The sequence below is a fragment of the Mobula hypostoma genome, chromosome 8 (assembly GCF_963921235.1).
Source record: "Mobula hypostoma chromosome 8, sMobHyp1.1, whole genome shotgun sequence".
Classification (NCBI taxonomy): domain Eukaryota; kingdom Metazoa; phylum Chordata; class Chondrichthyes; order Myliobatiformes; family Myliobatidae; genus Mobula; species Mobula hypostoma.
In genome coordinates this window covers 47,259,355-47,275,311 of record NC_086104.1, presented here as the reverse complement: position 1 = coordinate 47,275,311, position 15,957 = coordinate 47,259,355, and the positions used below count along the sequence as shown (strand labels likewise).

Sequence of the window (15,957 nt, the reverse complement as noted above, 5' to 3'; positions counted from 1 at the left end):
ATGCTTGAAGCATGCTTTCAACCAGCTGCATGTAGTTTGGTGCTCTGTAGATGCCAAGAAAAATTTCAACAACTTCCTTGAATGCCTTTCATGTGATTTTCTCCAGTCCCACTAGAAGTTCTTCAAATTGCCTGTCATTGATGACCTGTTTGATTTGTGGACCAACAAAAATGCTTTCCTTAATCTTGGCAACAGTTATTCTGGGAAGCATCTGTCTCAAATATTAAAATCCTTCATAGAAATTTTTGTGCCTGGTGATAGCAAATTCCATCCTTACAGTCCTGAACCCAATAACTATTACTAAAGCCTGTCCTGCCATGCAGTAGCCACGCCACCTAAGCATGCCCGAGCATGCCTGGACAAGATAGGAAATTTTCCAGCTTACATTGTAGGCAACATTTTAATTGACTTAAATTATGAATTGAAATAATAAACATAAGATTATTAAAAATGGTGCGTGATAGGGAAATTTCATGGTGATTTTCATGATCAGTAGCCCAAAATTCATAAGATACACCTAAAGGTATTCAGGAAACAAAATCTTTGTTGTCCAGTGTAATTTAAGAAAATACCAAAATGATCTTGAATATGGTTTGTGCTTTTATCGCATTGCCACATATTGTGGTGTGCAAGTACGACATTTAAGTTTATGTAAGCAGCCAGTTATGTATATGTATACCTGCTCTGAAGAGATGGAGATTTACTATTTGTATTTTACTAATTGCAACTACTTTTGTTTTTCAGCTGAGCCATACTAGTTCAGAAAAACAAAATGAAAGCACTATAGTTGCAGATAAACTGGATGTTGTTAACATGCTAACTATGACCCCTGACGGTAAAGTACAAAGTTCCTCAGAAGAAAAGCATGAGTTGTCCTGTGACCATACCAAATCTTTTGATGACAATGGAAACCTTAGCATGGTTACTAATGAACTGAATGAAGATGGTGCAAACCACCAGTACATTGTTAAACAGATATATTTAAAAGAAGAGAAATTGAATGACCCAGCGAACCTTCATCATGAGGCACCAATTAATGCACAAGTACAAATGGGGCAGGAAAAGAAAAAAACTACTGAAGTGTTACTCAACGAGATGGAGGGTTTGCATTCCAATCATCAAAAAGAGCTATTTTTCAAAGCTGCTGATATGGACTTAAAAACAAAAGTGATGATTCTTGAGGATGAGAACCGCTGTTTATCTAATGAACTGAAGTCCTCTGCTCTTGAAAATCAGGACCTTTCTAACAAAGCAAAAAATCTGGAAGAAGAACTCGGTGATATGAAAATGCAGTTGCAGGTGGATGAAAGTAAAATTTCTGAAATGGCCAAGATCTTGGAGCGCCTTGAGAAAGATAAAAGGGACAAAAATGAACAGTTCCTTGAGCTTGAAATGGAACTGAAACGTACAAAGTCAAATAAAGCTAATTTAGAAAATCATATCCTGGACCTGGAAGATGACCTGGATAAGCTTAAGACCAAGAAGCATACTTTGGAAAAGGAACTTGAATCAGCTCAACAAGTGTTTCATGTGCAGGCAGAGAAGCTGACTGAGCTTGAAGCAAAAAATATCAAGTTTCTTCAGGATCTTGATACCTTCGCTGAAACAAATGAGAAACTAGAGAAAGCCAATAACAGTTTGAAGATCAAGGTAGAAGAGTTTGAGGCTGAGAAGATATACAATGCTAATACAAACAGCTTGCTTGAAGCTGAAATAAGAAAGCTAACTAGCCAGCTGCAAACAGTTGCAGATCGAATGGAGCAAGCTTCGAAAGAAAAGGAAGACTTGATCAAACAACTCCAATATCTTGAAAATAATGCTAAGCTTGGCATCAAAGAAAAGGAGGAATTTCAAAAGCAATTGAATCAATTGAAAGAGGAATACTTGTCCATGCATGAGCAGACCAAAGATTTGCAAAACAAGATTAGTGTGATAGAGCTTGAAAATGTGAAACTACTCCAATCATTGGAATCCTCTTTGTTGGAAAAAAATGAAGTTGTATCAAAATTGAACTCCACCAAAACAGAGGTAGCAGAAATGCGGCATGCTATTGAGAAGCTGAAAGTACGCATTGAAGCAGATCAGAAGAAAAGCCTGGACATGGCTGCAAAACTCAAAGCAAGTGACCGAAAAGCAGACTCTCTTCAGGATAAGATTGAGGCTCTTGAAAGGGAGCTTCAGGCCTCAGAAGAAAATACAGAGGATTTGGTAATGCAAGCTGAAACTGCAAAGGAACAAGCTGAAGTATTGGAGGAAGAGAAGAAGGCTATTGCTGAGAAACTAGAGCTTTTGGTTGTAGAGCTCAATACCTTGTCCTCTGACAAACAAAATCTAGAAAAGCAACTACTGCAAAATCAAGAGAAGTTAGAGGATCATTGTTCAAGTTTGTTAAGAAACTCAGAAGCAGCTGAAAATGAAAAACTCAAAATGGTAGAAACCTATGAAAGTTCTATTAATGAGCTACAGACCCAAATTAGCCATTTAAATGAAAAGTTGAAAAACTGTCATGAGGAATTGGAAGTACTTAAAGAAAATGAGAAGAATCATATTGATCAAAATTCATGTTTGGAATGTGAAAAGGTGCAGCTATCCAATCAACTTCAGGAAGTTGCTGGCTTAAATGTGAGTCTCCAATCAGCAAACACAATGCTAAATAAGGATCTTCAAGTACTTCAGCAGAAGTTAAATGACCACATGGAAGAGAAGGAGAAACTTCAGCAACAAGTCACAGATTTGGAGAACCTGAGGCAAAAGGACTTAACAGACTTGTATCATTTGCAGACTGAAATGGAGAAGTTAATGAAAGAATGCCAGAACTTACAAAAGACAGCAGCTGAATCTCAGCAGGCAGCACATGATCTATCAGCTAAGCATAACACAATGCTAATCACTATGGAAGCTTCTGAAAAGCAACTAAAGGAAGAAGTACACGCTGCTCAGTTGCAGGCTTCTGCACTTCTCGATCAGGTACAAGAACTTCACCAAGACCATCTCACTTCCCCTGGTCAGAAAATTAATGTTTAATCCTAACTAAATTCATTTTAAAATACTTGATGAAGAATAAGGCCTGTGTTTATTTTAACAGTAGTTAAAATATTTTTGTCTTCCCTATTTCTTGTAATTGAGTTTTTGAAAGGCAGATGATATGGCTCAGTATAATTGTTTTCTGTTGGTTTACCCAGTCATTACTCCTTTAAACTTAAAAAAAATAGAATATTGAAAGCCACTGTGTATCTTTTAATGTTAAAGTTTTATTTATTATTGATTTGTTGAATCCTGTAAAGATATGATAGAGAGTGGAAACACAAATACATTTTTCTGTTTTCCTTTTGACTGATATTTATTTTATAGAACTGCTGAAGATAGGGCTATTCCTTGTTTATTTGGAGAATTGGTTAACTAATTCTGTAATTACAATGATCTTTTATAAAGATTAAGAAATTACATGTTCACGTGAAAGGAATTACATTAACTGTACAAATGCTGTTTCTAACATTGCTACAATACTAATAATTAGTGCATTATAATTTTGCTGTAGGAAAAATATTACCATGGTCCTTCAAAAGTATAAAAATGTCAATGCTTTAGAACGATGGATGCAATGAAACATTCATAGATTCCATCCTTTATATTTTCAGAAGTTAATGCTGAGCCTCGAATTTTTAAATTTAATTGACAAAATGAATCTTACTTTTAGATAAATATAAAATGAGTGTTATCAATTTTTTTTAAAAGCTAGTTACCAGAGGGTAATTCTCTTAACTTTGTTGCTTGTTTATCTTGCAGCTTCTTCTAAATTACTTGGATGAGATTAAGAAATTGTCTCCACTGGCATGCTAGTTTTTAAATGTGAGGACAAATGTGTTGTATTACATCTTAAGTGGACTTGTATAAATACATGTACAGACTCTTCCAAGTGAATCTTTTGTGATATGAGAATATGTGGGGAAGCAACCAGATAGTGTAGCATTTCACTTTAATTATTAACCATAAATGTTCTCTCTTAGGTAAATGAACTGACTGAGAACAATAATAAACTGCAGAGTGATTTGACCATTGCCAATGAAAAGATTCTGCAAATACAAGAAGACTTTGATAAGGAAAAGAATTCAATTTCAGCACAACTTAAAGAGTTTAGAAGCCAGACTGAAAGTTTTAAGGTCAGGTTTAATAAAATTTCAACAATTTTGTTATTTGATATAAAATCTTTAACTTTGTAATTGAATCTACAAAAAAATATGAACAGTCTTGATATATTTTACTGATATATTTTGATATACTTTAAAAATGTACACAAACCTTCCTTAGACTGGGAAGAAAATAAACAAAAGTGAAAATACAAACGTAAATATACTATTTATAGTGGAAGAGATAAATAGTCATTGATTTGCAGTGGTGCTAGAAAGTTTGTGAATCCTTCAGAATTTTCTCTTTCTGCATAAATATGAATTAAAATGAGATCAGATCATCACAGAAATCCCAAAACTAGATAAAGAGAATCAATTAAATAATTAAGCACAAAAATTATACATGTTCATTTATGTATTGAGAGAAATGATCCAATATGACATGTATTGGAAAAATTATTTCAACCTTTGATTTCAGCAACTGGTGTGACCACCACCCCCCCCCCCCCCCGTACAGTACTAACTTCAACCAATTCAGCCAGATATTTCCAGTAACTGTTGATCAGTCCTGCACATTGGCTTGGAAGAATTTTAGGCCATCCCTCCTTACAAAACTGCTTCAACTCTGGGATGTTGGTGGGCTTCCTTGCATGAATTGCTTGCTTCCGGTCCTTCCACAACATTTCTCTAGGAGCAAGGTCAGGACTTTGACTTGGCCATTCCAAGACGTGGAATTTCTTCTGCTTTAACTATTCTTTGGTCGACTGACTTGTGTGTTTAAGTTTGTTGCCTTGCTGCATGAGCCACTTTCTCTTGAGCTTCAATCCATGGATAGATACCATGATATTTTCCTGTAGAATTTGCCGGAACAATTCAAAATTCATACTTCCATCAATGATGGTAAGCCATCCTGGTCCCAAGGTAGCAATGCAGGCCCAGACCATGACACTGCCCCCAGCCATGTTTCGCAGGTGGATGAGGGTCTTATGCTGGAACACAGTGTTTGATTTTTGCCAAACAACATTTCTCATTTAAGCCAAAAAGTTCTGATTTGGACTCATCCGTCCATAGAACATTGTTCCAATAGCCTTCTGGCTTATCCATGTGGTCTTTAGCAAACTTTAGATGGGCAGCAATGTTCTTCTTGGAGAGTAGTGGCTTTCTCCTTCCAATCCTACCACGCATACCATTGTTGTTCAGTGTTTGCCTGATGGTAGACTCATGAACACTGACATTAACACTGACACTGACAGTAAGAGAGGCCAGTAGTTCCTTTGATGTTACTCAGGTTCTTTGTGGCCTCCTGGAATATTACACGCCTTGCTCTTGGAGTGATTTTTGTTGGTCGACCACTCCTGGGGAGAGGAACAACTGTGTTGTGTTTCCTCCATTTATACTATACCATCTGCCTGACTGTGGATTGGTGGAGCCCAAACTCTTTAGAAATTGTTTTGTATCCTTTTCCAGCCTGGTAAACATCAACAACTTTTTTTTTTCCCCTGAGGTCCTCAGAAATCCCCTTTGATCGAGGGATGGCAAACTTCCAAAAACTTGTGTGGTAAAGATCAGACTTTGATAGTGAAGACCCAGGTTTATGTTCTTCAAGTAGGGCAGTGTCTCCCACACTCACACCTGATTGTCATCTCATTGATTGAAACACCTGACTCTAATTTCCCCTTTAACTGAGCTGATAATCCTGGAAGCTCATGTACTTTTTCCAACAAATACATGTAATATTGGATATTTTTTCCTCAATAAATGAATGAACAAGTATAATGTTTTTTGTTTATTTATTTAATTGGGTTCTCTTTATCTAGTTTTAGGACATGGGTGAAGATCTGATTACATCTTAGGTCATAATTATTAGAAACAGAGAAATTCTAAAGGGTTCACAAACTGTCCAGCACCATTGTAGATGGTTCAAATATAATACTTTTGTAGTAAGCAAAGTTATCTTTTACAGTAATATAAAATTAATTATGACTACTATTTTGAAAAGAACAAAAGCAATGTTGCAATTTTTGCAACAATGATGGATATGGGAATAAAAATATTGAATGAATACAAATTGAGTAATGGAAACCATCCAATGATATTGAAATAATATTTCAGATATTTCAAATCGCTTGTGTTTAATATTTCAGATATGATTATTCCCATTCTAAAAGTTGATTTCATATTCTAGTTGCAGCTAGAATTCTCTCAATCAGAAAAATGCAAGTTGGAGAAGGACCTTGGATACTTACAGAATGAATTGCAAGTCACTGATATTCTGAAGAAACAAGTGGAAGATTACAAACAAAGCATAAGTTGTATCCAAGAGAATCACCAAGCTGTGCTTAAAAATGTACAGGAAAAGGTATGTAATTTCACCAAATCGGAGACCACTATACCTGGACATAAAAACACAAACTGATAAGATTTGCTTATAGAATGCAGGAAATACTCATAAAGTCAAATCCCATTATATTAGCACATGAGGATGAATAATTTTCAGACAAAATTAACTTATATTTAGATAAACATTAACAACCATCCTGTATTACCAACATTCTCAAATTTGGAATATTTATATAACAAGTTTATAACCTTATAGAACATAGAACATAGAAAAGTACAGCTCAGTACAGGCCCTTCGGCCCACAATGTTGTGCCGACCCTCAAACCCTGCCTCCCATATAAGTCCCCACCTTAGATTCCTCCATATACCTGTCTAGTAGTCTCTTAAACTTCACAGGTGTATCTGCCTCCACCACTGACTCAGGCAGTGCATTCCACGCACCAACCACTCTCTGAGTAAAAAACCTTCCTCTAATATCCCCCTTGAACTTCCCACCCCTTACCTTAAAGCCATGTCCTCTTGTATTGAGCAGTGGTGCCCTGGGGAAGAGGCGCTGGCTGTCCACTCTATCTATTCCTCTTATTATCTTGTGCACCTCTATCATGTCTCCTCTCATCCTCCTTCTCTCCAAAGAGTAAAGCCCTAGCTCCCTTAATCTCTGATCATAATGCATACTTTAACTTACTTATACAGTATATAAGATGAGCTGAAGAATGACTCAACTCCTTCCTATCCAAAATATAAATAAATTCAACATCACATCATGTTCTTGTGTTTCATGAATGCACTTCTTGGAGAATAATGTGCTTTCTGTTAACCCATGGCAGCTCTTTTATCTGATCTACTTTTACGATTTGAAAAATTCTGTCTTGAAATTCACCGAACATTTTTTTTTTGTCCTAAGTTCTGGTCTAACGTAAATTCTGCTCTTGCTTTGTTTTTATCAAACATTACTTGTTTCCTGAAAAACGCTTTGTACATATTTACCTAGCTAAAATTTTGATCAGTTTCCTGTCATTTATAAATACTGCATTTTATTTTGTTAGCACAAAGCTGAGTTGCAGACGTACCAAGAGAAAATGGTTGGAATGAAACAACAGCTTACTGCGAAAGAGGTGGAAATCAACAATCTAAAGAGTGCTAAAGAAGCAACAAATACTGTCTTAAAGGATGACAACTGCAAGGTAAAATTTCTCAACAATGGCTTTGTGCTTATTCCCATGTTAACACTTGTCTGGCTATAACTTAATGACTGTTTGGATGTGTCATATGGGCAAGAAATTTTATGTTGCACCTAGGTGGTGTGTTGATGCTGTCTAGAAATTTCTGTGGTAATATGCTCAATGGCTGCAAGTGGACTGGGAGGACTGCTCAGCCAAATAAAGATGGGCACAAAACAGCTTCCAACACATCCAGTAGATAGTGATGAGAAGAGACAAGACAAAATGGGAAACAGAATTCAACTCGGAATATTAGACCATAAGAAGAAGCAGAATTAGACCAATTGGACCATCAAGTCTGCTCTGCCATTCCATCATGGCTGATTTATTGTCCCTCCTAAGCCCAATCCCCTGTCTTTTCCCCATAAGTTTTGAGATATTGTGATTAATAAAAGCCAATCCAGGCAGGGGAATTGCACAGTAAATGTAGGGCAGAGAACTGGGGATCGAGGAGTGCAAGCCTACAAGTCACTGATTATAGACCAAGTCATGGGTTGTAAGAGCAGAGAAGTCATTCTAGCACTGTATAAGTTTGTTTTGGCCATGGCTCAAGTCCAATTCTAATCACCACATTAAGAAAGATCATGATTTGTGTGAGATAGGATGCAGAAGAGAGTTGTAAGGTTGTTGCCAGGGCTGGAGAATTACAGTTAACAGGAGAGACTGTCCAGGTGAAGAAAAGAAATAACAAGAGTAGTCAATTTGTACCTCTAAGCTTACTCCACTGTTTGTAGAATCGTAGAGTTGCACAGCTTAGAAACAGGCCATTCACCCCATGAGAATTTTTTTAAGCTACAATGAGATCTCTTTTCATTCTATCGACCCTGAGAATACAGTTCCATTCTACTCCATCTCCCAGATGGTACATTGGCCATCAGAGGAAACAATCAAGTGAATTTTCATTGCAATCCCTCTGTGACCAGTGCCTCCTTTTTTGGGTAAGGAGATCAAACTATTCATGGTACTTCAGGTACAGTCTCCCCAGTTGCAATAAGACTTTACTCCTGCATCCAATCCTACAGTCATTAGTCTAACATACTGTATATCTTCTTATTCATGTGTGCATGTTGGCCTTCAATGACATGTAACATCACATCTGGATGTTTGAATATCAATACTACCTAGTCTTTCAGCATTTAATAAATATTCCACTTTTCTAGTATAGGCTGAAGTTCTTTGTTTTGGAACAAAGGAGACGGAGCAGTGATTCGATCAATGTATATAAAATGTACGAGAGGCCTTGACGTGATCAATAGATGGATTAAGCAGTCCTTTGGGGTCTATGTGTCGGTTGATTAATAGAAGGATAAGGGGGTTGAGAAAAATAATATTTAACTCATCAAGTGCTGGGAAATCTAGAAACCACTACCTAAAAATGGTGCTGGATACAGAAATGCTTACATACTTAAAAGACACCTGGATAACCAGTCAAAGTCGTAATCTGTAGACCAATGAACCAAAAGGTGGAAACTGGGATTAACCTAACTTCAGTCCTGACCAGTATGGACATAATGAGCTGAAGAAATACCTTCTGTGCCATAACTTCCTATCATTCTGTGAATGAAAAACTCTGTGTATCTCATCTTGTTACCTGCTCTCTATCTTTTTCATGATGTGGCTTCTCTTTGTCCTGATTCACCTGTGTGAAGTATCTTTAGGTATTGATTGTAGGATTTGTCTTTACAGGGTAAGTTTAACAATCACAAGACAGCATCTTGCTCTTTTTTTTGTTTGCATCGCCAGTTCCAGGCATGTTCTTCCCTAGTGATAGATGTATTATTTTCCTTAGTTTTGTGCTGAGAATGTAATTTCCAGATTGCACTATTTCTTCATATATAATTTATAGGAATGTTAATTTTACATGCAAATAAGACATAAAAATTACTTCAGTCTTATTAATTTTAATGCTAATGTCTGATTGAAGACCATGAGACTTTCCCCATTCCAACCTTCCCATTTTTATCATCTGGCTATCAACAATAGATCTGGCCTCTTCAAAAGAAATCTTTCAGTGATCAAATTCCTCCTGGTCTTGTTCTGAGAGCATGTGAACACTAACTGCCTAACCTGCACTAAATTCTGCCTAGAGCACACAGTTTAGAACAGGCGTGTTATATTGAAATATTATGTCATCTTTGTGGGTATCATTGTGAGGTCTGGAGTGGAGCTTTTCTAAAGTGATCTATTAAGATGGTGTAAATGGTTAGTAAATTTTTTTTGGAAAAATGTAAGTTTCTGAAACTAATATTATAGTTTACTGATGGCAATTTCCTTAGGTGGAGGAATTGCAAAAATCTGTGGCAAAGCTGAAAAGAGACAAGGATTGTGCACAGAGTAAACTACTGCTCTGGATGAAAAGCTGTAAACAACTTGAGCATGAGAAAGAATCACTGAAGAAGCACATTCAACAACAAGAAGAACTGCTCACCAAGCTCCAGAATAGCCAGAAACCAGGTAAAGGGGTGCAGCTGAATCCTATATTTGAATTTGAGAGGAAAAGTAATTCAAGTTCAACACATCTATGTTCTTTAAATGATGCATTTACAAGCCCCATCTTTTATTTTCTCCCCATTGGCATTTAAATCCTTTGGTTTGGTGAGCAATGCCATTAATATTTTTGAAAATAAAGTTCCAGTGATGAACATTGAATGCAAGGTTGAGCTACAGTTGAATACTTTTCATCAGTATTTCCCAAGGAAGAGAACTGAGCCAAATTTATGGTAAATGATGAAGCAGGTATGTAATGATAATGTCATAGTAGTTAAAGGACATGGTAGAAAACTGAAGTGCAATATTTATCTGATCTGAGAGGAAGGTCAGAATTGTGATATTCCAGGCTTCCTTTAATCGGGGACAGGAGGGCAGAACCTAGGACTTCCTTCATCAATAATAGGTAGCAGGGTAGATGTAACAATTATAGTTAACCTGTTTAACATTGGCAGTGGGGAAATAGTGAGTCATAGTTAAACTAGATTTACTGAAAACCAAGCCACATTTGATCAACCTTACCACTAAGTTGATTTGTTTTTAGATGAGGTCATAGAGAGTGGATGAGAGATGTGCTGCTCATGTATACCCTAATATACAAAGAAGTATGTTATGTATGCATGATGGCAAGATTGAAAATTATGGAATATGGGCAAAGAGTGGAGTGGTAAATTAGTTTAAACTACAGTTCCTTCAAAGAACTGTTACAAATTCCATAGAATAATTTATCAGTACTAATATGAATAAAAGTATTTTTTCAGCACAAGGAATTGCAAAGTGATTTCCCAAGATCCAGTTATAAATAAGTCATAGAAACCGTTTAGATGTTTCCCTTATTTATTCACATTTGATCTGTGTCATTCTTGTGCCAATACACTTAAAGCCAGGTTTCCATATGTATTTATTTGTGCATTATCATAAATAGGATTTTATTCAGCATAATGTGTATAGTGCCTATACTACTTACTGAATGGTAAAATGCAACAAAATAGCATAAAAGGATTAGTAAAATAGAAATCACTTGTCATTAAGCTGAATTAGCCTAGTCTATGCAAAGATTTCACAGGTTCATTTTAATGCCTTAATCTTTACTATATTATTAGGTACAAATTCACGGATAGACGAATTAAATGCCGAGATGGAGGAATTAAAAGAGACGTTAGAGGAAAAAACAAAAGAAGCTGATGAAAATATGGAGAAATATTGGAACCTGATCAAAAGCACACACAAATTGGAGGAAGAAAATGAATTGTTGAAGGGTAGGGTTGCCTTGCTGAACAATAAATTGCAACGGCCATATTCTGAGAATGAGGAAAGTGTGGCAGAACAGCCAGCGGCAGCTACATCAGAAGCAGCTGTTCCTAAAGAGCCTGAAAAGATGTCCCCTGGTCAGTCCAACAATCAGCAAACACATCTAAAATCTCCAGATGTAAGCAGTATATCAGAACTTGGCAGGGATGCCCCTATGAAATTGAATGTGAGCAAAAGTCATAAAAGGTCTCCAGATGGACAATTTAAACACACGACTAAAAGATTTAGAGGAGCTGAGTCCAAAAAAGAGGAAAATGAAACGAAACCAGAAACTGCTCAGAATATTTTAAAGAAGAGCAGATGTGGTGAAGCACAAGATGCAATTTCATGTGACCCAGATAAAGTTATAATGGGTGAGTTTTGTGAGTTTTTATGTATAAATGTGTACTAATATCAAAGGATAAAAATAAAAACAATCTGCCTTACAAGTGGCAACATTTAGGACTGTGGTTCTCTAGAAAAATTTTGTACTATTTAATTAACTATTTTTGCGTCAGAATCCTTATTTATGCTTGAAGAACACAATTTAACTGGATAGATGAAACATGTGTCCAGATATTCATACAGCACAGAAACAGGTCCTTTAGCCCACTGATCCATGCTAATCAAGGTTCCTACCTAAGCTAGTCCCATTTGCCTGCATTTGGCACATATCCCTCTAAACCTTTCCTATCCATGCACCTGATGAAGCATGTTATAAATGATATTGCCTCAACCACTTCCTTCGACAGGTAATTCAATATATTGACCGTTCTCTGGATGAAAATGTTGTCCTTCAGGTTTCTATTAAATTTCTCCTCTTACTTTTCCTCTTCATTCTTTCCAGCTTAAGGGGTACAAAACTGGGGTGACCAAAACTAAACACAATATTCCACATGCAGCCTTACCAGTGCCTTGTGTGATTGCAACATAACATCTCAACTACTATACTCATTGCCATGACTTGAAGGCCAGCGTGCCAAGCCCACTTGTGACTCCACTTTCAGGGAACCATGTACTTCTACTCCTAAGTCCCTTTATTTGTTGACACTCCCCACAGACCTACCATTGACTGTGAAAACTCCACCCTCATTGTCTTTCCAAACTGCAATGCCATTTGCCCTTAGCCCACTTACCCAGCTGATCAAGATCCATCTGTTTTTCCCTGTAACTGTCTTCACTGTCAAAGACACCATCTATTTTTTGATGTCATCTGCAAACTTACTGACCACACCTTGTATATTCTTAACTATGGTGAGGATGTCAAATACCAATGGGCCAAAAGTTAAAGACTAGTTTTGTCACATGTTCATGGAAACCTACAGTGAAATACATTGTTTGCTTCATCGACCAATACAGTCTCAGGATTATGTTGGGGGCAGCTGTAAGTATCACCTTGCTTCTGGCACCAACATAGTATGTCTACAAATCACTAACTATGACCCTAACTGTAAGTCTTTGTAATATGGGAGGAAACCGGTGTATCCAGAGGAAACCCATGTAGTCATGGGGAGAGATTACAGTCTCCTTACAGACAGCAGTGGAAGTTGAATCCCCGTTTCACAGCTGCCACTGTAAAGTGTTGCGCTAATTGCTATGCTATGCTACCATTTCACACCTAGCACCAACCCCTGGAGAACTCCACTAGTCATGGGCACCCAGTCTGAAAGTCAAGCTTCAACCATAATCTTAAGGTCAATTCTGTATCTGTCTCCCTGGGCCCAATGTGATCTAAGGTCTAACTGGAGTCCATATAGACCACATATACCTCCCTTCTCTCATCAACCTTTTTGGTTACTTCTACAAAAGAAAACTGTCACCCACACATGAAGCCATGTGGACCATCTCTAATCAGCTCCTGATGAAGGATCTTGGCCCAGAACATCAACAGTTTATTCGCTTCCATAGATGTTGCCTGAACTGCTGAGTTCCTTCAGCATTTTGTGTGTGCTACGCTGGATTTCCAGTATCTCGTCTTTCCAACTGCATATGTCTTATTCGTCAGAATCACCCTAGTTATTAGTTGTCACAGATGTTAGGTTTATAGGTCTATAGTTCCCAGGGTTTTCCTTGCCGCTCTTGAATAAAGGCATGACATTAGCTACCCTCCAGTCTTCTGGCACTTTACCCATGGCTAACAATGATTCAAATATCCCAGCAAGGGTTTCCACAATTTTTTCTCTAGCTTCCCACGGTGCTTTTGGATAAACCTGATCAGGCCCTAGACACTCATCAACCTCCTTACATGTTAAGGCATCTAATGCCTCCTCAGCTCTGATATAAGTTATCCAAAAAACATTCCCATTCAAGGTCCAAAGTCTTAAATGTTTTTTACCCTTGATAAAAAAACAGAAGAAATACTCAATGAGGTCCTGCCCATCTACTGCAGCTCCACACAAAGATGTCCAATTTGGTGTTTTAGGGCCCTATTCTCTCCCTTTGTTACAGTTTTCCCATTAATATACTTAATAAATCTCTTCTGTAGTTTCCTTAAACACTTCTGTCAAAACTATCTCATGCCTTCCTTTTGCCTTTATGATTTCCTTGAGTATATTCCTGAAACCTCCATACTCCTCCAGGGATTCACTTGATCCCAGTTGCCTGTACCTAATCCATGCCACCTTTCTCCTGATGAAAGCCTCAAATTTCCTTGGTCATCCAGGTTTCCTTACTCCTGTTTCACTCTAATAGGAAAATGCAGATATTGAACTCTTGAAATCTTGCTTTTTAAAAACCTTCCACTTGGCAAATGTCCATTTTTGATTGAACTACTCTAATCAACTTTCACAAGTTCTGTCTAATATAAAAATTTGACTTACCACATTTTAGATAATAGAACTTTAGCTTGCAGACTAGTTCTGCACCTTTATATAATTTAAAACTAATAGTGTTGTGGTCACTGGTCCCAAAGTGCTTCCTCATTGACTGCCCCATTTCCCAAGGGTAGGTCATGGTTTGCCTTTCTTAGTAGAGCTTTCAGTATATTACATGAGGAAATATTGATGAATACACTTAACAAATGTTACCCCATCTAAGCCCTGAGCATTATTGCAGAGCCAGTCTATATTAGGAAAGCTAAATCCCCTACTATGACAACCCCATTATACTTGCAACTTTTTACAATATCCCTGCATATTTGTTCATTTAATTTAACTATTAAGGCTCTTGTGGAACAATCCCAGCAAATTGGTCATTCCCTTATTTCTCAGCTCAACTTGTAAGCTGCATTGCACTATCCCTCAGTAATGTAATCTCGGTCCACTTCTGTAGTGTTCTTCTTAATCAGAAATGCAACTCTTTTCCCTTTCTTGCACTTCAATCTCTCTTATAGTACCTGTACTCTGGAGCATTTAGCTGCCAGTCCTGTCCCCCTTAGCCATATTTCTGTAATGCCTATAATATCCCAGTCCAGTGTAACTATCTATGCCCTTGAGTTTTATCCAATCTCACCTGAGAGGCTTCTTGTACTGTAATTCTTTCTCAGCACTATGTCATTGTATTTCAATTTCACCATCTGAGTAAAATGAGAGACATGTTGTTCCACATGCCACTCTCCTTTTGGAACATTCCACGAAGACATGAACCATTTTCATTTTGCACAATCCGTTATTGGGCATTCACAAGACAGCACGTTAGACAGGGATGCCCGCCAATTAAGTCTCCATCCTCCTTGTTGCAATGATTCCATCCCAATCATGAATACCATTATCTCTTTAAAATATTCTTCTCTTCTTCCACCCAGCCTTTGCCACTGCACAGGTCCACTCAGCCGATCACCGCTAGCCATCATGAATCCAGACTTTCAATTCAAAATTTTAATCCGAAAGTATGCAAAACAGTCTTGAGTGAATATTTATTTGTCCACTTAATACATCCAGTATGTGTACTAGAATTTTTCAGCAATCATCTTAGTAGGGAGGGATTGGCTGCAAATTTCAAAAATAATAATAGTTTTTCACAGAATTGGGCCCAAAGAAATTTTTGTGACTCAGTGTCTCAGCCTGGAAGGTCCAGAATACTGATGGACACCATTGGATCCCAGTTATCGTGCATATTAGTCTGACTGGACAAAACCAACAAAACATGCATCCAGAAGATCTTTTTGTGTAGTTAGAGTTGTTAGTTATGTCCAACTTTAATGAATATTGGCAGTGGAAGAACAGAAAAGATAGGTAATACTCAGCAAGTAGTGAGGGGAAGTTATTGCTTCAATTCAGTGATCTTTTATTGGAACTGGAAAAAGCTATAAAATTAACATGTTCATGAAAGGATGGAGGACAGGAGAGAATAAATGAAAAAAAGATGATGCAAGGAAAAGGGGATTGGTAATGGGATATAATGTTTGGGTCAAGAGGAGAAATAAAGGAGAATATCAGAATTGAATTTCAGATTTTCTGAAATTACTGAATTTGTCATTTAGTACAGATGACAGAATGTGACTATTCAACCAACAAATCGTCTTTCTTTGAGGTAAAATTTGTTTGGAACAATG

At 37.2% G+C, this 15,957-nt stretch overlaps 1 protein-coding gene across 3 annotated transcripts in view; it reads left to right on the top strand.

The window, feature by feature from the left end:
* cenpf (centromere protein F) overlaps nucleotides 1-15,957 on the top strand; it is a 70,100-nt gene that overhangs the window by 44,858 nt on the left and 9,285 nt on the right. For all 3 annotated transcript variants that reach the window (XM_063055783.1, XM_063055782.1, XM_063055781.1), the window contains exons 14-19: nucleotides 745-2,967; nucleotides 4,008-4,160; nucleotides 6,313-6,486; nucleotides 7,515-7,652; nucleotides 9,965-10,142; nucleotides 11,279-11,839. In XM_063055783.1, the coding sequence (XP_062911853.1) occupies nucleotides 745-2,967; nucleotides 4,008-4,160; nucleotides 6,313-6,486; nucleotides 7,515-7,652; nucleotides 9,965-10,142; nucleotides 11,279-11,839 (3,427 nt within the window). The remainder of the gene's footprint in view (nucleotides 1-744; nucleotides 2,968-4,007; nucleotides 4,161-6,312; nucleotides 6,487-7,514; nucleotides 7,653-9,964; nucleotides 10,143-11,278; nucleotides 11,840-15,957) is intronic.